Genomic DNA, 25624 nt, shown 5'->3' with positions numbered 1-25624 from the left:
TTATCAGCCCTAGTTGTGGATGAGCCTTATTTGTCAGTTATGTGGCTTGCTGGCACACTGTTCACACCTAGGTCATCTGGTACCCAAGGCTCGCTCCCTACTCCTGGGTCTGTCTCCCAGGAAGTCAAACTGCAGAACCCGAGGGTGAGCGAGCGACAGTACAGCCCTTTCTTGCTCTGCTTTGTTTTCCAAGAGAAAGATCTGGGATGACTTGTAGGAGCATTTTTAAGGTATCATCTTGCTTCCTCATCACGGTTGATATTCTAAATACCAACATAAAGACAAACTCAGTGTTCTGGGTGTTTATGCGGTTGGTATGAATCTTGAGGGAATTTCTCCTTTTTTCTTTTTTCTCCCCATAGAAACCATCTAAACATTGTAAATTTGCTTCTGAAAGGAAAGGACGCAGGTCACAGCTTCTATGAGGGAATCCCTTCCTCCTACGAACTACGGAGCAGGTAGCTGGTGATGTAGAGACCTCTGCTCCCTGTTGCCCCTGTGCAAGTCACTTCAGCCCTTTGGACCCCAGTTTATTAGTCGATAGTGCGTTGCACTGAGTGATTTCTAAGGCCTTTGGTACCGCGGAGGTCTTAACAGATCGCTAGAACAGGTTTCACTGTAAGAGACTCCATGTTTTCACTCACCTGAAATAATGGCCGTCAGCTGTGGGGCTGGACAAAGCCTGTCACCAGTAAGTGTGCTTCAGGTGACTTTTTTGGACTCATGGCTCTGTGTGGACAGATGTTACCAAGCTGGACAAATATGCTGTCCCCTCTCCTCTGAAGCAGTTCAGAGGTTTATACAGTGAGGCATTCCCAAACTCCAGGTGCCAAGTTTAAACAAGGAACTCAATCCTGGGCTAGACTAGCAGCCAGAGGGGGCACGTCAGCCCTTGTGCGTTCTCCTTCAAAGGTGGCCAAGTCTTTGTCAGAGGACTCTGCAACTACATCTAGAAAAGAGATGAGGGGACGTCCATGTGATGTAGGTGTCAGGCAAAGCGACATTATTCTCAGAGGGTGAAGCTGGACAGGTGTGTCCGGCAGTGGTGGGAGCGTGTGGGGTGAGATGGAGACGGGCTGCCCTGATACGCCGCCCGGCAGAGCCCCGAGCCCTAGAGCCCCCGGAGTTCCCAGAGTCCCCAGAGCCCCCGAGCCCCAGAGCCCCCGGAGTTCTCAGAGTCCCCAGAGCCCCCGAGCCCCCGGAGTTCCCAGAGTCCCCAGAGCCCCCGAGCCCCAGAGCCCCCGGAGTTCCCAGAGTCCCCAGAGCCCCCGAGCCCTAGAGCCCCCGGAGTTCCCAGAGTCCCCAGAGTCCCCGAGCCCTAGAGCCCCCGGAGTTCCCAGAGTCCCCAGAGCCCCCGAGCCCCAGAGCCCCCGGAGTTCCCAGAGTCCCCAGAGTCCCCGAGCCCTAGAGCCCCCGGAGTTGCCAGAGTCCCCAGAGCCCCCGAGCCCCAGAGCCCCCGGAGTTCCCAGAGTCCCCAGAGCCCCCGAGCCCTAGAGCCCCCGGAGTTCCAGAGTCCCCAGAGCCCCCGAGCCCTAGAGCCCCCGGAGTTCCAGAGTCCCCAGAGCCCCCGAGCTCTAGAGCCCCTGGAGTTCCCAGAGTCCCCAGAGCCCCCGAGCCCTAGAGCCCCCGGAGTTCCCAGAGTCCCCAGAGCCCCGGAGCCCTAGAGCCCCCGGAGTTCCCAGAGTCCCCAGAGCCCCCGAGCCCTAGAGCCCCCGGAGTTCCCAGAGTCCCGGAGCCCCCAGAGCCCCAGAGCCCCCGGAGTTCCCAGAGTCCCTAGAGCCCCCAGAGTCCCCAGAGCCCCCGGAGTTCCCAGAGTCCCCAGAGCCCCCGAGCCCTAGAGCCCCCGGAGCCCCCAGAGTCCCGGAGCCCCCAGAGCCCCCAGAGCCCCCGGAGTTCCCAGAGTCCCCAGAGCCCCCAGAGTCCCGGAGCCCCCAGAGCCCCGGAGCCTCCAGAGTCCCAGAGCCCCCGGAGTTCCCAGAGTCCCAGAGCCCCCAGAGCCCCCGAGCCCTAGAGCCCCCGGAGTTCCCAGAGTCCCCAGAGCCCCTGAGCCCTAGAGCCCCTGGAGTTCCCAGAGTCCTGGAGCCCCCAGAGTCCCAGAGCCCCCGGAGTTCCCAGAGTCCTGGAGCCCCAGAGCCCCCGGAGTTCCCAGAGTCCCCAGAGCCCTAGAGCCCCCGGAGTTCCCAGGGTCCCCAGAGCCCCCGAGCCCCCGGAGTTCCCAGAGTCCCAGAGCCCCCAGAGTCCCGGAGCCCCCAGAGTCCTGGAGCACCCCCCGAGCCCTACAGCCCCCGGAGTTCCCAGAGTCCTGGGGCCCCCCAGAGCCCCGGAGCCCCCAGAGTCCCAGAGCCCCCAGAGCCCCCAGAGTTCCCAGAGTCCCCGAGCCCTAGAGCCCCCGGAGTTCCCAGAGTCCCGGAGCCCCCAGAGTCCCGGAGCCCCCAGAGCCCCCGGAGTTCCCAGAGTCCCAGAGCCCCCAGAGCCCCCGGAGTTCCCAGAGTCCCCAGAGCCCCCGAGCCCTAGAGCCCCCGGAATTCCCAGAGTCCCGGAGCCCCCAGAACCCCAGAGCCCCCAGAGTTCCCAGAGTCCCAGAGCCCCCAGAGTCCCAGAGCCCCCAGAGCCCCGGAGCCCCCAGAGTCCCGGAGCCCCCAGAGCCCTGGAGCCCCATTTCATCCAGCCTGCTGGCTTCAACTGCACGATATGGAAACTGAGCAGGGGGCCTTTTCCATACTACTTAAACTTATTTGAAACTATTCCTCATGACCAAGAATTATCTTATATAATACCAGCTCACCTTCCTAGTCTAAACTAGGATTCCTCTAAACTTTCTCTTTGGGTCAGGGCGGGAGGTAACGGCGCCTGACCCCACCCCTGGCCGCTCCTTTCTCATGCAACCCACGACCTCCAGTCAACTTTCTGAACGGCAGTTGCAGATACCTTGCTAACAGTATTTTACCCAGAGAAGGCAGTTTAAAATCACAAACCCAAAAACAAAGCAGGAAAAAAGCGGTAGTCAATAGGAAGGGATGCTGATCACTTAGCAGAAGAAAGGAACAAAGTTTAAAAGTGGCAGGTTGGTCACCATTCATATACAGCTTTATTTGCAATTTGTTGGAACCACTGAGACGGTCAGCTGCTGCTGACCTGGGAACAGCGCTCCGCTCTGATGCTCCCTGCCCCAGAGCAGGGTCAGTGAAGGCGAGTCACACCCAGTGCTGCCCGGCACCCAGGGCTGTGCTGAAAGTTCTCAGGGCCCGATGAGTCCCCCTGGTGGCCAGCAGGAGGGAGCCCGCTTCAGCCTGGTAACCGGCTTTCCACAGGAGTTTGGCCTGCTCCTCGGCATCCCAGCGCCCTTGCTGGAGGCTGCCCAAGAGGTGGCCAATGAGGCGCGGATAGAAGGGAGTACAGACACACTTCACCAACAGTCCGGCATCCAGGAGCAGGGAAAGAAGTTCCTGGTCACAGCTGGAGACAGTCACCTTCAAGAAAGAAGACAGCAGAACGTGAGAGGGGTGGGCGGAACCTCTGTCCTGCGAGCCACGCTGGCTCTGCGGGGCCGCTCTGCCGTCCTTGTGCCTCCGTGGTTATGCGCACCTTTGTCCGGGTCATAGCACCTGCTCCAAGAAGCTCGCGGAGGACACGGACACCTCTGAGGTCACAGGCGCAGGGCGATGGCATGGTTTCCTTTCAACTTAAGGAGACACTGCCACCCACCCAGAACCCTGCTTCACTCTTGGCTGCAGTCACCATACACCAAGTGCCAGGAGCTGCGCTAGACATCGCACAAACCACTCGAGTCCTCCCGGGTCAGCCCTTGGAGCCGGCACTTCTCAGTTTACATGTGAGGACATTTAGGTATAAGAACGTCCCTCAACAGGGTAATCAGGAAGTGCCACTGAACCTGGGCCAGACCTGTGCTCCCGACACCCTCGCTGACCACTTCATTTGTACTTTCCTCTGGGTCTCCACTTGTTCACCCCAATTTCCTTCTTGAGTATAGAATTACATGAAAACAATTATACGAAAGTCTTTTCTCTACACATTAAGAATCCATCTTGTGACTCCAGTGATGTGAACAGTAACCAACAGGGGGTTGGAGACAATTCTTGCTCTGGAAGCGCTGATCAACCTCCATTTTAGGTGAATGTTCAGAGGCTCTTTGGCCACACTAGCTCTCTCCCTGGTCTTATCTCTTAGTCTACACATGGTCTGCCATACCTTTAATAATTAGTTTATATTTTTCTGTTTTATATTATTGTCCTTATTTTTGTAAGAAATGAAGTTTTTTACCCATATCAGGAATTGTCATTTATTGCTAGTGTCACAAAACAGAAGCATGATAGGCTCTTCTTAATGTTTCTGTGTGCTGTAATTAATTTTGATGGTAGGAACCTCAAAAAAGATGTGGCATTTCAAAACCGATTAACTCACGTGCAGGCCAACAGTGTTATAGAACATAGACAACGGGCTCGTCCTGTGTGCCTGCAGCAGGAGGAGAAGGCTGGGGGTGGGCAGCCGACTGTGCCTACCTGTTCCAAGAGAAGTAAGGGAACAAGTTGGGCCCACCATGCAGTGTCTTCTCTACAACCTGGGGGACGTTCCGAGCCAGCCCACAGCTCCAAGGCCACTGTCATGGGGACATTTTCTCCTGGCCCAGCTCCTGGTTTTAGTTGTAACAAATGTCCTAGTCTGTTGAGAACAATTCTGTCTTGGTTACATTTATTTGTAGGAGTTCCACATTTTTATATTATCAGAGAGGAATCTATTGCTCTATGAGTTGTTTTGTTGCTTTAAAGCACAAGTTGTAATTCCTCAAAGGAACTGAAATATACATTTCAGATATGTACGTATATTTACACATAAATATCCATATGTGTATTCTCACTGTTAAGTGCTTAACTCTTCAACTACTCGGGAGTTGGCTTTGGTATATGATCTGTGGAAAACCACCCGTCCTCAGCCTTGGATTAACTGGTGCTTTAAGGGCTGGAGGGAGACAACACAGCCGGTCATTTTTGGACTCCTTTTTGAAGTTTCAGTATGAGACAAGTCCAGAAGGATTAGCTGATTTAATTCCCCTGATCAGATAAACCCTGAATTAGAGTGAGAGACAGTCTGGTAGTGCCAGAAGACAGACTTTTGGTTCAGGTTCTTCTGCTGGACTGCTGTGTGACCTTGCTAAGGACAATCTCTCTGGGTCCAGTCTCCACACGAGAAAAGAGACTGATGGTAAGGCTCGGAAATAAGAGGCACTTTCAAGTGTCTAGCACGATGCCTGGAGCAGAGCTGAAGCTCAGTAAATAGCTCGAGTCATTACAGGCCAAGGAACCAGGAGCGATGGCTTTTCTGAAGGGAGAAGGACTTGTAAAATCACAAGACGGGGAAACGCTCACCATCTCTGTCAGAGATGGGTGTTTGCGTGAGTGTCAGCAATTAGCTTTTAAGAATAAATGAAACTTCGCAGATCTTGGGAAAGAAATCTATTAAAGCACAAAGCACTACTGTCTTCCAAGCCATTAAAATGTTATCTGTTTAATTCCTCTCTCAACAATAGGTAGTGAACCTTCTCTGAATTAAAATCTTTGATTTTATGGATCTACATCAAGCTAAGAGTAATTACAGTAATGAGGTAAGCTGAAATCCCAGTAGCACAATGCATGCAGGGCCTCATTTCAATTACTTTAAAGAAGATAATTTATTATTATTTCACTGTTTACTTTAGGGAAGAATATTTGTCTTATTTTCACATATACTATTACTTAATAAAAGTTATTAAAAATATCAACTACAATGGCAGAAAAATAAAAGCATAAAACAAATGTACACTCGGAATAAGAAAAGTGCCTATGACTAATCTTCTGTGTTTACTTGACTGATATCCAGATTCTGTTCTGAGCACACCGTCAGTCCCACTCCTGGAAGGTCGTTTAAGAGCATACCTCTTCTGAAGCCACTCAGGACACATCACCTGACCTATGTTCTAACCACGAGAAGGGAAGAATCTTTGGACCAACCTGATGACCTCTGTGACCACAGATTGACACTGCACTTGGTAGCTCTGGTTTAGCAGTTCCCTGTGTGTGTCCACCTCCTTGCTACCTTGTGCACTGTGTTGTTTCACATGACAGTCCCCCAAGAGAAAGGCCTTTAAGCATAGGGAGGATGATATTAAATTTCATTTTTACAAATGCCCTACTAATTCCTCACTCCACACAGAACCAGGCATGCACCTGTGCACATCAAGGAGGCCAACAAACCACTAGTGCTGTTTATGGTTGAAATGCTTAACCTAAGGAGTGTGCCAGCTGCCTGTGGCTGGAAGGACCCACAAGACCTCTGTGAGATGCTGCTGCAGAGCTTCCTTTTTTGAGAAGATTAAGCAGAGGTGAGGATGATGGTGGGTGAAAGTGATGGGTTGTAGTATGTTCCTGTTCAATGACAGACTTGCATAGCTTTTCCAAGAATAGTGATAGTGAAAGAGGTAAGTGTGACACCAACAGGCACCTGCAAAACCCAGAGAAAAGAACCCGCCTGGTTCTTTGTGTCACCTGGATCACTTATGCCTAGCTTGGTGGGGATACACGTAGAGAAATCCAGCTGACACTAGGGGTGCCACCAAATGACTAAGCAGATGTCAAGAAAGGTCGTCAAGACCCCAACCCAATCTCCCTGCTGTCACAGTACACCAAGGCAGAAAAAGTGTGCAAGCCAGAGCTGGGCTGGAGGAGGCAGCCCCAAGGGGACACTCCAGTGAGGAACAGACTCCCATCAGGGAGACGCTGGCTGGAAACTGGGATAAGGGGGCGGGGTGGGTACAAAGAAAAGGTTTCTTGGAGTTATGTGTCTGTCTATACATGCTTTTGGTCATCTTTAAGGTTCGCCCCCAACCTAGACACTGGCTTCATCGTAAATAATACTGGCAGGTCCTTGATGCCTTCACAGCAAGATCTAAGGTCACAGGAATCACATTCATGAAACACATGAAGGTCTGCCTCTGGAGGAAGGGCCTGGCTAATTCTGAGCTCCTCCCCAGGACAGGACTAAGGTCAACATGCTCAAGTGCAATGAGCTCTACCCCAAATGGCACGGAACTCCAAGGAGGTGGCAGCCGCCATCCCCACCAGCAGTGCTTGGCAGAGCCTGGGTTGGGGGGTGAGTTATGAAGGAGGCCCCCTGGGCGAGGCACTGGCCACTGCGCTCGTCTTCAGCACTACATTGCACGCTCCATGGTGCTTTCCACAGTCCCATTTCTCTAGCGATGCCTGGATTCTAGATTCCTTTTCTAACATAACACAGCCTTCCCAGTTCAGTAGAAGAAGCGTACAACTGAGAATGACCCTGAACGCTAGGGCTGGGGCTTGGACTTCAGCTCTGGCTCACTAGCTTCGTGACCTCTCGGTCTCGGGGTTCTCACCTGTGAAGCCAGGACCACACCTTCTTACAGGTTCCTACGAGCTGAAGTGAACAGGATCGCTAAGATAGGAACGTGTCTGCTGTGAGGCCGGGCAAAGCCACGGAACTGGAAAGACGCAGAGACCACTAGCCTCAGTGAGAGCCCTCCACGAGGTGCCGAGGTCGTGCTGTGACCACCCCCTTTCTGACTCCATGAAGCACTCTGACTAGGCATGGCGGGAGTCCAGGAAAGTCCCTTGGACATGGGGTGGGGGCAGACATTGAGCAGCCCAAAGAGCAGGTGGCAGAGAAAAGCAGAAATCATCACACACCTGGAATTATGAAATGGAAACACTTTCCATACACAAAACTATTACAAAAATGGAGGTGCTTACTTTGATGGAATGAGTTGAGAGACTTCCACCTGAACAGAAGCTATTCTAAGAGGTGAGATTCGGACACTCCAGCAGGGGCACCCAGCACGGAGAGAACAACATCTTGAAGGTGAGCTCTCAGTTTCGCTGAGACTGGTGAAGGAATCCGGCAGTTGGTACCACACAGGGTGTTAACTATTCACTGACAAGGTCATCCCTAAGAAGGACCCTGCATTTCTGGCCCAGGAAAGAAGCCACTGGCCATCTGGAAAAGGTTATGTGCTCAACACCAAAGGTTTTCAATTTCAGAAAAACTTAGAGGAAGAAACGAGTCCTGCTACTGGAGGAAAAGCCAGTGTAACCTCTGGTATCGGCACTTAAGCATCTCCTTTAACTGCAAACACCTATAAAGCTGTCGGCATCTGATGAACAGCGAAATAACACACACCATCAGTGAACAAGAGGAGGAGTTTGTCCACTTGGACCCGCGCACTGTACTGGGCCAATTGCTATCAGAGGAGTCCCTCTGCCAGATTTTTCTTTTAATGTCAACAGGAGCTACCATCAACAGCCAGTAAGGGGGAAACTAAAGTTATTGGTGAACTCCAGTCCCCTACTAATGGACACAGTGTATAGTAAAATAAAAACTAAAAAAGAAAACAAAAGTTCTTATATTTTTCAGTACAAAACCAAAGATGATTTAAAAATAGCTAGCCAGGAGTCCTGTAAAAATGCCTGCAGAAACTCTTCTCTTAGATAAGTGTAACATGACCCTTGAATGGTGTTGGGAGAACAATGATAAATTATAGTAATTTCATATTTCATTTATATAGCATTCTTGAAATGACAAAATTACAGAGATAAAGAACAGATCAGTAGCTCCTAGGGCTGCCTGGGAGGCAGGGCAGGTGAAGGTGGCTGAGGTTATGAAGGACAGCCTGAGGCGTCCTTGTGAAAACTGTTCTGAATCTCGACTGCACTGGTGCACACATGGATCCACCCGGGAAACCACTGGTGAATCCAGAGAAGGTTGACGGAGTATCGGCATCAACATCCTGATCATGATATCATATCAATCATACACTAGACTTTACCACGGACAAGGCATGTTAGGAGACCTCACTGCAGTAGCTATCACCATAGAATGTGAATTTAAAATCATCTTCAAATTAAAAGATGAAAGATACTTTAAAAATGGAAAACACTGCAAAAGCTTAGCTCTCTGGAGGATTTAAAAGGCCTGAAGATGCTCAGCTTTTTTGTGAAACACGTTTTAGGGGCACAGAGGGGCTAGCGTATCATGAACACTCAACTTAGTGCAGAGAAATCACAGTTACGTCTCATTATAGAATTCCTAGAAGTAAGGGTCCCAATGGCAGGAAGTGATATATTTCAGTGGTGTATACCTGTGACTTTGGCTTTTGTGCCCCAAGGGTACACAGGTTCTGTGCTATCATGACAACTCCAGGCAATCTATGGCCACAGTTTTCAGATCGGTTTCAAAACCACAAGTCTCAGCACCGGCCAAGCAGCATATAAATCCAGATCAAAGTATGTGAGGTCTACAGTGCCATTTAAAAACTGCTCAAGTGCTCAGGAGGCGATTTGGTTTTTAATTTTGATAGTCACTGTGTGTGTGGGAGGAGCTGTGCAAGTAGATGGTTAGCCAGCAGTTTGGGATCCTGCTCCAGTTTTAGTTCAGATCAAATGAATTTCAGACAAGGAACCTTTACAATGAAAATGGATGCACTGGCCTACGGAATCCAAGTCCATCAGGGGAGCTCCACAGGGAGAGGATGGAAGGCAAAGTAGGGTCCAGCACTGTCTGCTCTCCAAGAGGCCGAGCGAGTGCCCAGGAGACCGGCGGCGCTGCTGGTGGGGAGGGAAAGGCTCCGGACACAGGCAGCCTGATTTCCTTCAGCTTGCTCTGCTTCTTGATTTCTTGGGTTTACAAGAATGAACAGGCTATGAAAAACTCACGGTAATTCTCCATTTCATATGTATTTCCAAACTTCTGTATAGATAGGCAAAGGGGGCTACGACAGACATCCCTAATTCCTTCCTCCAGTCAGGACTGTTATCAGAGATAACGAAGGCATTCCCAAATCTCTGCTGACTCTACGTTAGAGGGAGGGAGACAATACAGCTAAGTGACTAAAGGCAATGGTATTTTCTCATTTTTTTCATAATGAATGTTTCCAAATACAATTATATTCTACTTTTTATAACCATTTACATAACTTTCTGTATTCTTTGTCATTCATAAATTTTTATGTCAGTGGTATCTTTTCATTAATCTTTATTGTCTTCTGTAGCAAGCATATACCTCTGATCTAGCTTTCTCCTTCCCTCTCTGGTCTTCAGAGGATATCCTGGCACATTTTTGTTTAAAAAAATGTATGTATTTTTATACTTAAAAGATATAACATGCATATGTTATGTATCATATATACATACATGCATATAAAGTTATGTGTGTTTAAATGTTTATGTGTACACACACATAATTCAAATGGAAGAATGATCTCTGTAAAAAAGGGTTTCAGAAACAACACAGCTTGTTAAAACACAACCCTGAACCATCTAATTGTATAGCGTAAATTTTAAAAAGGAAAAGAAGCTTCTTTAATCATGATAACAGGAGACTGAAGAAGGAATTCCAAGACTCGACTTCAGTACCTCTATCTATTAAGTCAAGAAGCTGCTTCAGAGGTGGCTCAGGCTGCCAGAGGACATGAGTTTTGAGATTTCAGAAGGGGCCAGTGAACACTACTGGAAACTCCTCACCTTTCATCAGCAACTAACCAACACATATACCCAGGGATAGAACATCTGTCGGATGTTAGAAGTATCCTACCCCCAAATTCTAAGTGGCAAGAAAGGTCTGCTGGTCCATGAGATTAACACACCACTTCTCTATAAAAACTGCTTTCTTCCTTGTATTTGTATTCTCAGCACCCAGAGTCTGGTTCACAGGAGGACTTAGTAAATGTTTGTAAAACAAATACGTACAGACTGGATAGAATACATGTGGACGTGGATAGAATAAACACAGCTCTCACGGTGTGAGAATACAGTAAAGTAACTTTAAATTAATCATGGTTATTGTTTATGAGAATGAAGTGCTAATTCATTTCTATGAAACAAAGAAAAAAAGTAAATTCAACCGAGCCTACCGTGCTGACAGCGGAGATCTGTTCCAGGGCCAAGGCGCGCAGGTTCTCATCTTGGCTCTCGAGGAGAAGTTTCAGAGACGGGAGGAGGAGGGACTGATGCAGCAGAAGCAGGCTCAGCTCCTTCACACCCTGGAAGCACAGGACCAGGTGAGCACGGTTCACTGATCATTTCCTTGCCCTATGCTACTCTGGATGCATCTCTGCACCCTTCTGCTATGAGAGAGGGAGACAGACGGGGAGGGGAGGCGGGGACCAGGGAGGGAGAACATGCACAGCACACACAGGACCACACTGAACACAGGACTTGGTGCCACGGCACTTGCTTCATGTGAATTGTGAACACCCTTCCACGCTGTCCTTTGTCTACAACGTAGCTTTTTTTGTTTTTTAAACTATAAAATTTTCTGAAGAAAGCACAGGACGACATAGCTTCTAATGGCTGCTGGCATCGCCGCATGGATCCAGCGCTAGATCCCCTTCTCCTAGACTCAGCTTCAGTTTCCTCACAGGGAGAACGGGGACATGTACATCCACTTTGCACTGGGTGGTGCGTGTGAGAGAGAGGAGACCAGTGTCCTGTTCGCCATGTCTAGTTGCCATCCTCGGACACGAAGGTTATCAGCAAATATTTTAAGTCGTTTCTAATTCTAATGTCCAGGTGAAGGGAATCGTTAGCATAACTAAGATCATCCATGAAAACTGTCCGTGGCACAGAATATGACACTGTGGCTCTACGCGGGAGTGCCTGAACCAGATTCTCAGCTGCTTCTTATACTGGCTGAACCTGTCATCAGAGAACAGGATTTTATTTTTAAATTTGTGCTAATTAGTTGTACATGATAGTAGAATGCATTTTGATAAATCATACATAAATGGAGTATAATTTCTCATTTTTCTGATTATACACATTATAGGATCACATCAGTCATGCCGTCATATATGTACCTGAGGTAATAACGTCTGTTTCACTCTACGATCCTTCCTACCCTGTACCCCTTCCCTTCCCTTCCCTTCCCTCCCTTCTACCTAATCTAGAGTAACTTTTCTTCCCCAGTGCCCTGCCTCCTTATTGTGAATTAGCATCTGCATATTAGCTCCTTTAATCATGATAACAGGAGACTGAAGAAGGAATTCCAAGACTCGACTTCAGTACCTCTATCTTTAAGTCAAGAAGCTGCTTCAGAGGTGGCTCAGGCTGCCAGAGGAAATGAGTTTTGAGATTTCAGAAGGGGCCAGTGAACACTACTGGAAACTCCTCACCTTTCATCAGCAACTAACCAACACATTTGGCCCTTGGGTTTTGGGATTTGGCTTACTTTGCTTAGCATGATATTCTCCAATTCCATCCATTTACCAGCAAATGCCATAATTTCATTCTTCTTTATGGCTGAGTAATATTCCAGTGTGTATGTATACCACAGTTTCTTTATCCATTCATCTGTTGAAGGGCACCTAGTTTGGATCCATAGTTCAGCTATTGTGAGTTGAGCTGCTATAAACATTGATGTGGCTGTGTCATTGTCGTATGCTGATTTTAAGTCCTTTGAGTATAAACCAAGTAGTGGAATAGCTGGGTCAAATAGTGGTTCCATTCCAAGTTTTCTGAGGAATCTCCATGCTGCTTTCCATAATGGTTACACCAATTTGCATTCCCACTAGCAATGTATAGTGTACCTTTTCCCCCATATCCTCACCAACATTTATTGTTGCTTGTATTCTTGATAACTGCCATTCTGATTGGAGTGAGATAAAATCTTAGAGTTGTTTTGATTTGCATTTCTCTAATTGCTAGGATCTGACTTCCTTAACAAGACCCCTAAAGTGCAAGAAGTTAAATCAAGAATCATAAATGGGATGGATTAAAACTAAAAAGTTTCTTTCAGCAAAAGAAACAATAATGTGAAGACAGAGACTATACATTGGGAGAAAATCTTTACCACATGCACCTTGGATAAAGCATTAATCTCCAATATATATAAGGAACTCAAAAAACTTAGCACCAAAAAAACACAAATACCCCAATCAATAATTGGGCTACAGAACTGAACAGACACTTCACAGAAGAAGATAAACAGTCAATCAACAAATATAAGAACAGGATTTTAAATAATGTAACAAATGATAATCCTTTACAACAGAAATAAAAAAAGCATAATGTATATAACAGAAGTAGAAACAATTTTTTTAAAAACTGCAAGCTGCGTTGTCCTGCTGAGCTGCCACCTTTAGTGCTCTGGCTGTAGCTGTAATATAAAAACAGAACTCTTGGACCAAAGACTAGACAATGAACACAGCCCCATTATACTAAAGCATGGCTGTTTCAGGAAAAGAATGGAGGATCACCACCCTCTGTGGGACTGATCTTCCCTGTGCTACTCAAACAGTAGCAGATCAGAGAAGAAAAATTCAAATACATATTTTAAAATTCCTTTATTATAATAGAGTGAAGATAAATAAGAAGGACACAAAGAAGCTGCATTTAACAGTTAGAATAAAGTTCTCCACTGGAATTCCACACACTGTAGGTCTTCCTTTTTTTGGCTTTACGCAGCAGGTCTCGCCTAGAAATCGGTAAGACCTTCACATTTCCGAGTGGAAGGCTGTGTTCCAAAAACTGGTGTGACAATGATCAGTACAGCAGCGTAGCAGTTTGTAAAATGGATACTTCAAGCATTAGATTCTAATTCATAAAAGCACTGGGCGTGCTTCATAGAACACGCCACACACGGGAGTCTCGCCAAGCATACAGGCCAAAGAGAAATGCTGAGTTTTTCATCTGGGAATGCGGAAAACATCGGAGTGGATGAAGCATGAACTCCCGAACGTGCTTGGCCTGGCTTCCACGTCCCACGTGCTTCCTGTGACCTCGTCCCCTACTCAGGTTTCAGCGGCATTCCTGCACCACCCAACACTGGAGCCACAAGCTGTGAGCCACAATCAGAGATGCGGCTAGTGCACATAAGGCACCGTGTTTTTACTTAAGTTTTAATTTCAATACTCAAATGTGCACCAGTGGCTACCATATTGGATGGAGCAACGGCCAGGTGTTGGCAAGAATATTTTTCTTTCTCAGTATGCCAAACTTGCTTGGCACTTACATACCTAAAAACACTTTTATGTGATTCCCTCTCTTCACACTCACATTTGCTTACTCAATAAGTTATCAGCAACGGGAGACAAGGGTTTCTCGGCAAGTTATGCTGTTTATACTAAGTATAACACTTGACTGACCTTAGCTTTCAGGACAAACTCTATGAAATAACCTGTATGCTCCTCTACACAGGCATAATGCATGGATAGCACATAGTCAGGCAAGGACATCTGAGGGGAGGAACTCAGTTTATATGAGCCACCAAGGATGTTTGATCTATTAAATAAAAGTACTGGCCAAATACTTACTGTCTTTAAGAGCTAAATTTTATACTATGTATGTTGTGTATTTTCAGGGCATTGCAAATGGGGCATTTATTGAGATTTATAAAGGGATTTTGGGAATTGAAAGAAAGGCCAAAGCAGCTAAGAGACCCACAAGACACCCAATTCAACAGCTTTACAGCTCCAAGCTGTTAGACCATCGTGACACAGAACAACACAGAGAGAGAGGCTTGAATGAAGATGATTAGGTGGGCCTGGCTCCAAGTCAGTTCACAATCCTGGACATTTCTTCTCCCCACAGACTTTGGTCTAGTGTGATGTACTGGGACAGGTCCCTGTGGCCTGATGGTGATCAGAGAAGAAAGACTGATCTACCAGTGCTCCTTCTGACCTCACACAGCCCTCCTGTTGGCCTCAGGGTATCTAGAATCAAAAAGTACTGCACAGCCAGACGCCGAGCCAGCAATGGGAGCATGAGGTACAAGGAGCGCAGGCCCAGAGGGAGTCATGGCCTGGGGTCGCAGGGCCACTTGCAGTACTCACTCTCCACAAGTCCTGTGTTCCACCACAGCAGCCCCTGGTCCTGCTTGTTCTGCAGGCCTGGTCTCAGCCCACTGGGCCCCCACACTGGTGATTGTATCTGGGCCAGTTGGGAACTCCAGAGGCCTTAGTTTCCTGTCCTCCAGAGCCTCTCAGATTACGCTGCAATTGGAGTTTGACCACTAGGCTGCTGAAGGTTCTTTTTTTATTGTAAACAAATGGGATACATGTTGTTTCTCTGTTTGTACATGAAGTCAAGGCATACCATTTGTGTAATCATAAATTTACATAGGGGAATGTTGTTTGATTCATTCTGTTAATCTTTTTTCCTTCTCCCCATCCCTCTTTTCCCTCTATACAGTCCTTCCTTCCTCCATTCTTGCCCCCCCTCCTTAACCCTAACCCTAAACCTAACCCTAACGCTAACCCCTCCCACCCCCCATTATATGTCATCATCCGCTTATCAGCGAGATCATTCGTCCTTTAGTTTTTTGAGATTGGCTTATCGCACTTAGCATGATATTCTCCAATTTCATCCATTTGCCTGCAAATGCCATAATTTTATCATTCTTTATGGCTGAGTAATATTCCATTGTGTGTATATATATATATATATATATATATATATATATATATATATGCGCCACAGTTTCTTTATCCATTCATCAATTGAAGGACATCTAGGTTGGTTCCACAATCTGGCTATAGTGAATTGAGCAGCTATGAACATTGATGTGGCTGTATCTCTGTAGTATGCTGATTTTAAGTCCTTTGGGTATAGGCCAAGCAGTGGGATAGCTGGGTCAAATGGTGGTTCCATTCCAAGCTTTCTGAGGAATCTCCACACTGCTTTCCAGAGTGGCTGCACTAATTTGCAACCCCACCAGCAATGTATGAGTGTACCTTTTTCCCCACATCCTCGCCAACACCTGTTGTTGCTTGTGTTCTTGATAATTGAAGGTTCTTCATCTGTGATCTCCACCTGGGAATGCAGCTGCTCTAAGCTCAACTCTACCTAAGCATCATCTCATTAAGTTTTTTCCTCAAATCCTGAGGTAGGCGCTATGTTACCCCACTAATCAGCTGAGGCAAGCACAGTATAGAAAGGTTAAATAACTTGAATGTCATCAGATTCTAAAAATCAAGCTCCTGGCATTATCAAAAGTGGCTCAACCAAGCGGGAGAACAATCACATTTGAGATTCTGAAGCTGGGGGTTAGCTGGGTTTGCTCATTAGCTGGGTGACTTACTCCCACGCAACAGTCCTGTCGCTTCTGGGACTCTGATTCATGCTGTGCCTCAGTGAAACCATGGACCTCCAGGGCAGTCACAAATAGCTGGAACTTGGAATTTTAGATCTGCAAATGCCAAGAACCTGTTTTATGCCAATTTCTTATTCTATACATCCTCTACTCTTAATGCCTCATACATTGCCATGGATACAAGCTGAGAAGAAAGACCCATAACTTGCAAGATCGTGGGACAAATGTGACCTGCAAGAAACAGTGATCATATCTTGCTGGTGGTATTATCCGTCAGGAGACCATCACTGCCATACAGCAGGGAACCACAGAAGGGCATTCTGAAGAGTCATGGAGGAAAAATCTATAAGTATGGGAGCTTTTTATGGGGTGGAAAATGGGAATGAAGAAAAAGGGTGAGTCCACTTTAGTGCCCTGTAGCAAACAACTGGACACACACATTTCATTAACCAGGGTTATGATTTTTAAAAATGAGCTATGAATTTTTTATTACCATAGTATTGTGGGACTCTGAAATTAAGCCAAACAACGTCCAGCTGTGGTGAATAAACAAGAGAGTTCCACTTTGTAATAGTGGTGCTCCTTCCTTAGGAACATTTTTAAGTCATATGTGAGCACAATGAGCCATTGAAAAGAACAGTACATGCACCGGCAAGATTCCCATGATCATGGCACATGAAGAGAAAATAATCTATAAATGGAATCAATTAAGAGAAAGAAACTGAGGCAGCACAAGAAAAAATGAAGAAACGCCACCGAGGCAACAGAACTCCTTTAATAATGAATCCTTTCATTTTACTCCACTAGAGCAGAGAAGTCATAAGAATCTACTGAGGCGGGTTTGAGTCTACTCCCTCTCCCACCCCAACAAAGTCAAGGGTTCCCGAATCGTGCGTGCTGTGTGAAGCAGGGCACGGGTGGCCTCAGTTCAGTCTCCTTACAGGCTGAAGACACCATGGCAGTGTCAGAACTAGAGTCCCTCTGAGATTTTCTGAGACCAGAAAACAAAGATGCGGGGAAGGTCGCAGGTGGTGCAGGGGCCCTGTCTGAACAGGATAGGGCAGCGTGATGCATCACTAGGCCGCCTTCTGCTCTTCTTGTGTGATGTGCCCAGTTCTGTGGAGAGCAGGGAAAGCCCTTTCTGTGAAGCAGTGAGAGGAGGGTTCCGGTGACACATGCTCTAGGTGCTGTGCCTCCACTGTGACCTCCAAAAAGCACTTAGGAATCACTGACCAGAGACTCTGAGATTAGTCGGTAGCACTAAAAATAATGTATTATTCTATTTATCCAAGTGCCTCAACCTGGCTGTACGAGCAGATCAGGGACTGAATCATCACAGGTATTTAACTTTTCATTTAACCACTAAGTCTTATTTTTTGGTTAAAAAAAAAAAAAAAAGTACAACTTGTGACACATTACTCAATAAAAAGAAAAACAAACTTTTCCTTTGATTTCTTAGAAGGTTTCCCTAAGATTTAAAAGTCATGTGAACAAGATTTACTACTGCTATGGTAACAGGCATACCTGTTACCTATTCCCAGGTGGCTAACAGATAGTGTACAAACTGCTACTGAGCTTTCATTACCTGGCCAGTGGATGATGTCAAGGTCAAAGATTCAGTAGTCACTTCATCAGCTAGCTTATATTCTTTGCCTCAGAAAAATTAACAGTAAAATCAAACCAATAAAAATATTAAAAAACAAACTCTTCTAGGCAATGGCAGAGATTCTAACAATTTTACCTCTCAACCACCAATAAATTCAGATGCTAGCTTCTATAAGCCATTCTTGAAGAAAGTACTATGCACAAGAAAAAACTGACAAAGCTTATACAACACAATGCACACATCACAAATGTAGGAACAATGGCTTCTCTGAAAATAGTCTTTTTTTGAGCATACAACAGAGACTTGGTCTGAGGAGCACATATAGCTTTCATTGCCTGAGGAAGTTGAAGTGACCCTTGACCTCAGAGCCTCTGTTCCATCAGCTATCGATGGTGATAGGGACCCCCTTAGGGGCGGGGGCGAAGGTTGAAGGAGATGTTTAATGAAAACCTGAGTGCTGGCAAATGCTGGTTACCACCACTACCCGTAGCTTATCAGACAGTCACTCTAGATCTAAATAATGTCCTCTTTCAGCAGAACTGACAGCAGAGACTTCTAGCACTTGGTCCTGGTCTGATGATGCTTAATCTCAGCTTACATTAAGGTGAAGGGGAAACACACATTATTCACATACCCTGCTCTGGTGTGGGTAGTGCTGAGCCCCACACTATACAGGGCTTAACTCTGCCCTGGAGACACAGAGACATTCAGTCACAGTTCCCATCTTAGAGGTCACAATACAGCAAAGTGGATCACAGGTCAGTAAGCAGCTAATACCAGTGGATCATGGTACCAAGTCCGAATCACACTCCACTGGGGTAATGGGATATTGCTTTTGATGTTGGCACTTTAAATATTTTATAGAATAATTCTGTCATTCTGCTGGTTGGACGACTTCTTTAGATGGATAAAATATTTTAAAATTCAATCAAAAAACACTTATCCAGTCTCTCACTTGGAAAACAATTCATTAAATGTGCATTCATAATAAGAATAGTTTCCTTGAGTGATTACAATGAGGATCTTATCTACAATTTTATTTTCAAGTTTATTTCCTATGTGGTAGAAATTCAAAACCAATTAATCAATTTAATGCCATTATCTAAATGCTTAAATTTAAGATATGTAAATTGCTCAAATACACTGCTGAGATAGGGTTCACAGCAGGGGCCTGTAATTAATAGAATGTATCTAAGTCTGTTTAGACACATAAATGTAAATATATGCTTTATATTATATACTATGTTAAGTACAGTATATTGCAGTAAACTAATATAGCATTATAAGTATATATAGCATATATTATACATAACATAATTATTATCTGTGATAGTCAAATCATGAGATCAAATGAAGAACAAAGGTCAAAATGGCTGCGTTTTTACCATATGTCACAGAGTAAACACTATAGTTACAGAATCTCATTCCAATTATGTCAAGAGGTATGTAAAAATCAGAGTGGTTATTTGTTACCTGCCAAGGAAACTGGTAGAGCTTACTACCACTTTACCATTGATCTGGTTCACAGAGGTAACACGAGCTACTGTGACCCCTTGGAACACACGCTTGGGTTGGACAAGGTAGGTGTCCAGAGGGAATGGGAACTGGATTGGGTTACACTCTGGGACTTGCAGAAGGAAAACTGCTTCAGAACTCTGAGAAAGAGCATTGCTCTTCTTCCTTTGACCCTTACAAATATGGCCTCTACCAGCTACTAAATGCTCCTCCAGTACAGTCACTGGTGTTGCTTAGAATAAAGAGTTTTTTTTTTTTTTTTTTTTTTTTTTTTACATTTTTAAATTCTTTTTATTTTTATTTTTACAGACTGCATTTTGATTCATTGTACACAAATGGGGTACAACTTTTTGTTTCTAAGGTTGTACACAATGTAGATTCCTACCATTTTTGTAATCATACATGTACATAGGGTAAGCATGTCTGTCTCATTCTACTATCTTTCATACTCCTGCTCCCTCCCCCGTCTCATTTCCCTCTACGTAATCCAAAGTTCCTCCATTCTTCTCTTACTCCCCAACTCCCCAACCCCCATTATATCATCATCCACTTATCAGGAAAAACATTCAGTCTTTGGTTTTTGGGGGACTGGCTTCTTTGCTTAACATGATATTCTCTAATTCCATCCATTTACCTGAAAAGGCCATAATTTTATTCTTCTTTATGGCTGAATAATATTCCATTATGTATATATACCACAGTTTCTTTATCCATTCATCTGTTGAAGGGCATCTACCTATGGTTCCATAATCTAGCTATTGTAAGTTGAGCTGCTATAAATATTGACACAGCTGTGTTACTGCAGTATGCAAATTTTAAGTCCTTTGGGTAAAAATTGAGCAGTGTAATAACTGGGTCAAAAGGTGGGTCCATTCCAAGTTTTCTGAGGAATCTCCATACTGTTTTCCAGAGTGGCTGCACCAATTTGCAACTCTACCAGCAATGTACAAGTGTGCCATTTTCCCCACATCCATGCCAACACCTATTATTGCTTGTGTTCTTAATAATAGCCATTCTCATTGGAGTAAGATGAAATCTTAAGTTGTTTTAATTTGCATTTCTCTAATTATTAGAGATATTGAGCATTTTTTCATGTATTTGTTAATCTCCTGTATTTCTTCATCTGTAAAGTGTCTGTCCAGTTCCTTGGCCCATTTATTGATGGGTTCTTTGTATTTTTGGTGTAAAGGTTTGTAAGTTCTTTATAAATTTTGGATACTAGTGCTCTACCTGAAGTGCGTGTGGAAAAGATTTTCACCCAGTCTGTCGGCTCTCTAGAATAAAGAGCTTTGATCAGAGAAAGAACCCCAGGGGACTCCACTTAAAACACCTACTCACCGCTGCCGGCAGCATATGCTTGGTGCCATACAGAGAGCGGCAGATCTTCAACACTTCGTTCCCCAGCTCCTCCTTGCTCTCCGCTGTACACCTGGTCAGCATTTCTGTAGCTAGTCTCACCCACGGATTACTGGTTATGCTGGTTCTATTGGAGGCAGAGTCAAGGCAGTGGAAATTAAAGCTCTCACAATCGTGGTAAGAAATTTTAAAGAGGAAAAAAAAAATCCCACTTAATGAACTAAAGCGCTGATGGCAAACTACACCTAGAATCTAGGGATGAGTCCTCCCAGGCTCCCCTGCAGAGAAGACAGCCTGAGAAGGAGGAAACAGCTTGCAGCGGCATCAGCAAGCTGGGCACTGACTCTGGTTACGGTTGTTAAATATTCGACCACTTGTTAAGAGTCCGCTGTCTCCTTAGCACTAGGTTCTAGGTGTTGGACAAGCGGGTGGGCCTTCCCTGGAAGGAAGTCTTATTCCTGGCCCTCCGAAAACAATCTCAAGTGCAACAGGGATCAGGGGACTGACGACACTAGCTTTGGCAGCGCTGGTGTGTCAGCTCCAACTAACGATCTCTGAGGACAAAGGACACTGCTCATTTCAAGGTACAAAGAGCTTCAGAGAGCTCCTGGTGGGCTGAGGAGTCTCGCTCAACTAAAGCGGTACCCCTGCTCTCCTCCTCAGAGGTCAGAGGCCGCCTCTCCTGGCCTTTCTCACGGGACCATCTCTTAGAGTAAAAACGCTAGTCTGCCAGCACAGTGGACCCACGGGCAGCATGGCTTTGACAACAAAGCTCAAAACACACTTTCACCAGTTAGCTGTGATACTCAGGGGGGAACTATGACTCTTCCGGAAGTACACGTCTATTACACTGTCCCTGAGCACTGTATTTTCCTATAAGGAACTAAAACTCCAAACCAAAGTTGGTACAGGCTAATCATCCCTAATCCAAAATCTCCCAATACAAAATCCTCCAAAATCTAACACTTTTTTAGTGCTCACAAGATGCACGAAGGCAGAAAATTCCTTTCCTGATCCCATGTGACAGATGCCCATCAAAACGCAGGCACGCTAAGAACGCTGGGCACGGGGTGTTTTGAAGACTTGGTGTAGGGTGTAGGAGAAACCTAAATGAATTTTGTGTTTATATTTGGGCCCCATTCCTCAGATATCACATTATGTATATGAAAATATTCCAAAATCTGAAATCCTTTTGGTCCCAAGCATGTGAGCCGAGGGATACTCCATCTGTACTAGTAAATTAGCTGTGCTGGATCAAGAACACTCTTCAGCTCCTAGCCTTGCTGTGCTGACCAACAATGTGCAGTCATTCTCCTACTATCTTCCTTTTCATTCTTTGTTTTTATTTATTTATTTATTTATTTGGCTATTTTGTAAGTGCTAAAGTCATACCTTTGATTGGGGGAAAGTCCTTTTGAGGGGCATGCAGGTTGCTTAATGCTTTGTCCTCATTGCAATATATAATAAAGTAGTTCTCCATGCACAGAAATGTTTACACATTTTATTTCATAGGTGACTTCAAAATAAGAATACAGTATAAAACTAATAGTTTTTATCTATAAATGCATTAAAATGTTCTAAATGCAATACATATTTTAAGTGAAGTTGCTCTGGGTTCACTTAAAGTGAACCAAGTGAATTACTCGGCAAAATGAACGACTTTGAGTGTCATATTAATGTTCTAACAGTAAAAGAAACTGGAAAATCAGAGATAATTAGCTTACCTACCAGACACGTCACATTTAGAGTTCAGAAATGAGGGTATGAGGAAATCTACAGACGAGTCCTCATAATTTCCTAAAGAGTGACACGTTACTGACAATCCAATCAGTAGGCCCCAGTCCTGCTTCACATCATGCTCACCAGGAGTTGGTTTGGAAACAGATTCCAGGTCCCGCTAAAGAGAGCTGGACTCAGAACCTATCTTTAACACAAACCCCAGGCCCTGGGGCAGCTCTGCCAAGACTGCTGGGAACCCAAGGGAATCCACTGTCAAAAGGCAACTGCAGGTCTCATGAGGAGAGGGGAGAGTCTGTACCGAGAGCTCAAACAGTAGAGGTAGAAACCTGTTCTCGAAGGCCATGGCCAGCATGCCATGCAGCCATAGACGGCAGCATCCAAGAAACACCTTTCTTTTTTTTTTTTTTCTTTCTGAAAATGTTTGATTAAAAATCAAACTAAAATAGAAACACTGCTCTCCTTGGTTTGCTTCAGAACTTCCTGATAGTCTCATCTTAGGGTTCAGGTGAAGAGTCTTCTCCAGATGTTCTTTTGGTTCTAAACTGATCACGAAATAATGTATTTTAGGGGAATGTCCTTAACTTCTCCCACATGGAGAGGGACATTGGGCTGGGGCACAGCTGACCTGCTGAGCTCAGGAAGAATAAGCTCAGACCTGGAGCAATGGCATCTAGGCAGGCTGGGCTCCTGTTCTTCACCAGTGAACACCGTGGCTGGTGTAATCAGAGGAAATCTGGCCATCTTTTCCCCCAAAAGGGGGTTGGTTTGTGGCTGCTAGTACAGGGACTGGAGAAGCGACCCATGCTGATGGGAGCAGCAGCTGTGAGCCCAGCAGGAATCAGAAGAAACACAAGCAGAAAAGGAAGCCAGCAACCAGGCACAATTGCATCTCCTCCACTTAGGAGCTATGTGATGCCTGGAGTTATTTAAGTTCTGAGCCACTATTCCTTTATCTACAAAATCAGCTAACACCACCTTCCTTTGTAGGTTTGTGTAAGTGATTGATAACATATGTAAACTGTACATAACAGTGTGCAATTCCAACAAGTGGGAGTTATTCATTTAACCCACATGGAGCTTATGATGCTATGTCAAAAGTAGGCAAGACATTTTCTGGTGAAAATACTGGAATAAAATTATTGGGTTGACATCATAAATTGGATATGTTTCTTCTGAAGAAAATATCTGGATTTAGGAGCAAGGAGAAATGGAAAGACACTATAGTATTTCAAAAACAATGCCAATGACATTAGAAGGCAAATACTGACTACAGACACATACACACACAAAATCTTCCTTTTCCAAACTTTGCTCAGGTCTCAGTTATCCATGGTCAATCACAAATGCTAAATGGAAAATGCCAAAATTATGTAATTCATAAGTTTTAAACTGCATGCTTATCCAGTATATCCATGCTATATATAATATCCCAAAGTTCACGAGCAGTGATGCTGGCAATCTGGATATGCCAAAGAGCAGGTTCATAGTGCCTTCTTTAAGTGACTAATGGAAAGTTCTGAACTTCATAAGATCCCATGTGCTGAGGTTGTAAGACTATAAGTTAAGACCAAATCTTTTAACTGTGAAATTTTGGAGAAGGAAAAGAAATTCATGCTAGTTTTGTTGTTGAACTTAAGATGCAACCCACAGTGCATGGTGAGTTAAGAGGAAAATGGCATTAAACATGTGCACACAGGAAAAACATGGTGTACATAGAGTTCAGTGCTGTCCAAAGGTTCAGACAAAATCTGGAGGTCATGGAATGCAGATCTCTCAAGTAAGGGAAATACATGCTTTCATTGGCCCTTTGGAGATGCTACATTTTCAGAAATGCAGTCCAGACCAAGACCTCTAATTAGAATAAGTAATACTTACATATTTTCACTTTCCATCGGTGGCCATGCTTGCAAGAGCAAAGCCAAGTGCTGAAATTCAACCTCACGCTGACTAGATGCCAAGAGTTCCACGAACAGAGAGTAGCGGTTCTCTTCATTCTCAACGTCAGCCATGTCCAACTGGAAGTAGAAATACACACTTGAAACTAATAGCAAAGTTACTTAATTGGTTTACAGAAGAATTCAAATTTGATTACTTTGATTAAACACTTGAAATTTTTTATAATGTGCTCAAGGAAAATTCAACAACGCCCAAAAACAAAATACTATAGTTTAGGTGTTGTTTGTCACTCAAATGTTCATGTGTTAGGAGTCTGGACCTCTGTGTAGGGATGCTAGGTAGGTGGAGTCTAAAGGTTCCAAGGTCACTGGGGGTATAACCTGGGGTGGGGGACATTGTGTGACTCCAGTCTTTAAGCTTCCATTGATGATGTCACCTCCCCCTACACGTGTGCTCCCACCATGACGTGACGCAGCTGAGAAGGCCCGTGTCAGAGAAGAACCACTGCCAGGGCCATGCCTTTGAACCTCCAGAACTATCAGCTAAATCAACTTCTCTTCTTTATAAAGCTGGCCTGCTTCAGGAATTTCATTATCATAATGAAAAGCTGACTAGTAGTACCCAACCTTCAAAAGCTCTACATCTTCATTTCAAATAATTATATTAAGATTTTCAAACAATTATACTAAAAGAAGGTTTTTTAACTTTATTTACCAATAAAGTAGATTTCCACATAACTGGTACACTGGCATTTAATGTGTTATCTTAAAATATGGAATTGTTTTCTTTGAAATTGTTATATTTCATTGTACTCCACATTAACTAAATTTTCTAAAGTTAAAAATATTCAAAATTAATTTCTAATTTTCACTTGAAAATGGCAAGTCTATATGTTGTCTAGTAAATTCCAAAGTAGAGATTTTACTAAGGTACCTTTGTCGAATGATGCTTTTGCTATAAATTAAAACCAAGAAAATATCATTCACATCTCCATTTCTAATGCAAAAGAAGTCTCTGTCAAATATAGAACACTCACTTTTTCTTTCTCTCACAAAATACCTGAATTATTTTTCTCTTACATTGAGGCAATCCTAAAGCAAATGATGCCTCCAGTGCCACTGTGCAAAAAATATTTGCTGTTTCTAGTTCAGATGGTCATAAACATAAAAGTAAGACAAATCTGTTCTCCCATTTTTTTAGCCTCAGCACAGATCCTGTGTGTTTAGGTACACAATGAGTTCATAATTTCTGTACACAGACATTCAGATGATACCTTGAAGTGATAATGAGAATGGATGTTACTTATATATTTGCTAAATTGTCTGCACTAATGCATGTTTCCAAAACATTTAATTTAATGGTCATGCTGGCTCTGATCCCAAGAAGTCATCTCAAAGTGTC

The 25624-nt window shown here is 44.8% G+C and overlaps 1 protein-coding gene across 1 annotated transcript in view; it reads right to left on the bottom strand.

The window, feature by feature from the left end:
* Positions 1 to 3069: 3069 nt before the first annotated feature.
* NBAS (NBAS subunit of NRZ tethering complex) overlaps positions 3070 to 25624 on the bottom strand; it is a 343098-nt gene continuing 320543 nt past the window's right edge. Inside the window, exons 49-52 of the mRNA XM_079111365.1 lie at positions 24203 to 24342; positions 20570 to 20714; positions 10934 to 11062; positions 3070 to 3470 (exon numbers count right to left, since the gene is read on the bottom strand). Of these exons, the coding sequence (XP_078967491.1) occupies positions 3195 to 3470; positions 10934 to 11062; positions 20570 to 20714; positions 24203 to 24342 (690 nt within the window). The 3' untranslated portion in view covers positions 3070 to 3194. The remainder of the gene's footprint in view (positions 3471 to 10933; positions 11063 to 20569; positions 20715 to 24202; positions 24343 to 25624) is intronic.

Source organism: Sciurus vulgaris (assembly GCF_902686455.1).
Source record: "Sciurus vulgaris genome assembly, chromosome: 14".
NCBI classification, from domain to species: domain Eukaryota; kingdom Metazoa; phylum Chordata; class Mammalia; order Rodentia; family Sciuridae; genus Sciurus; species Sciurus vulgaris.
This window is presented reverse-complemented; position numbering and strand designations above follow the sequence as displayed.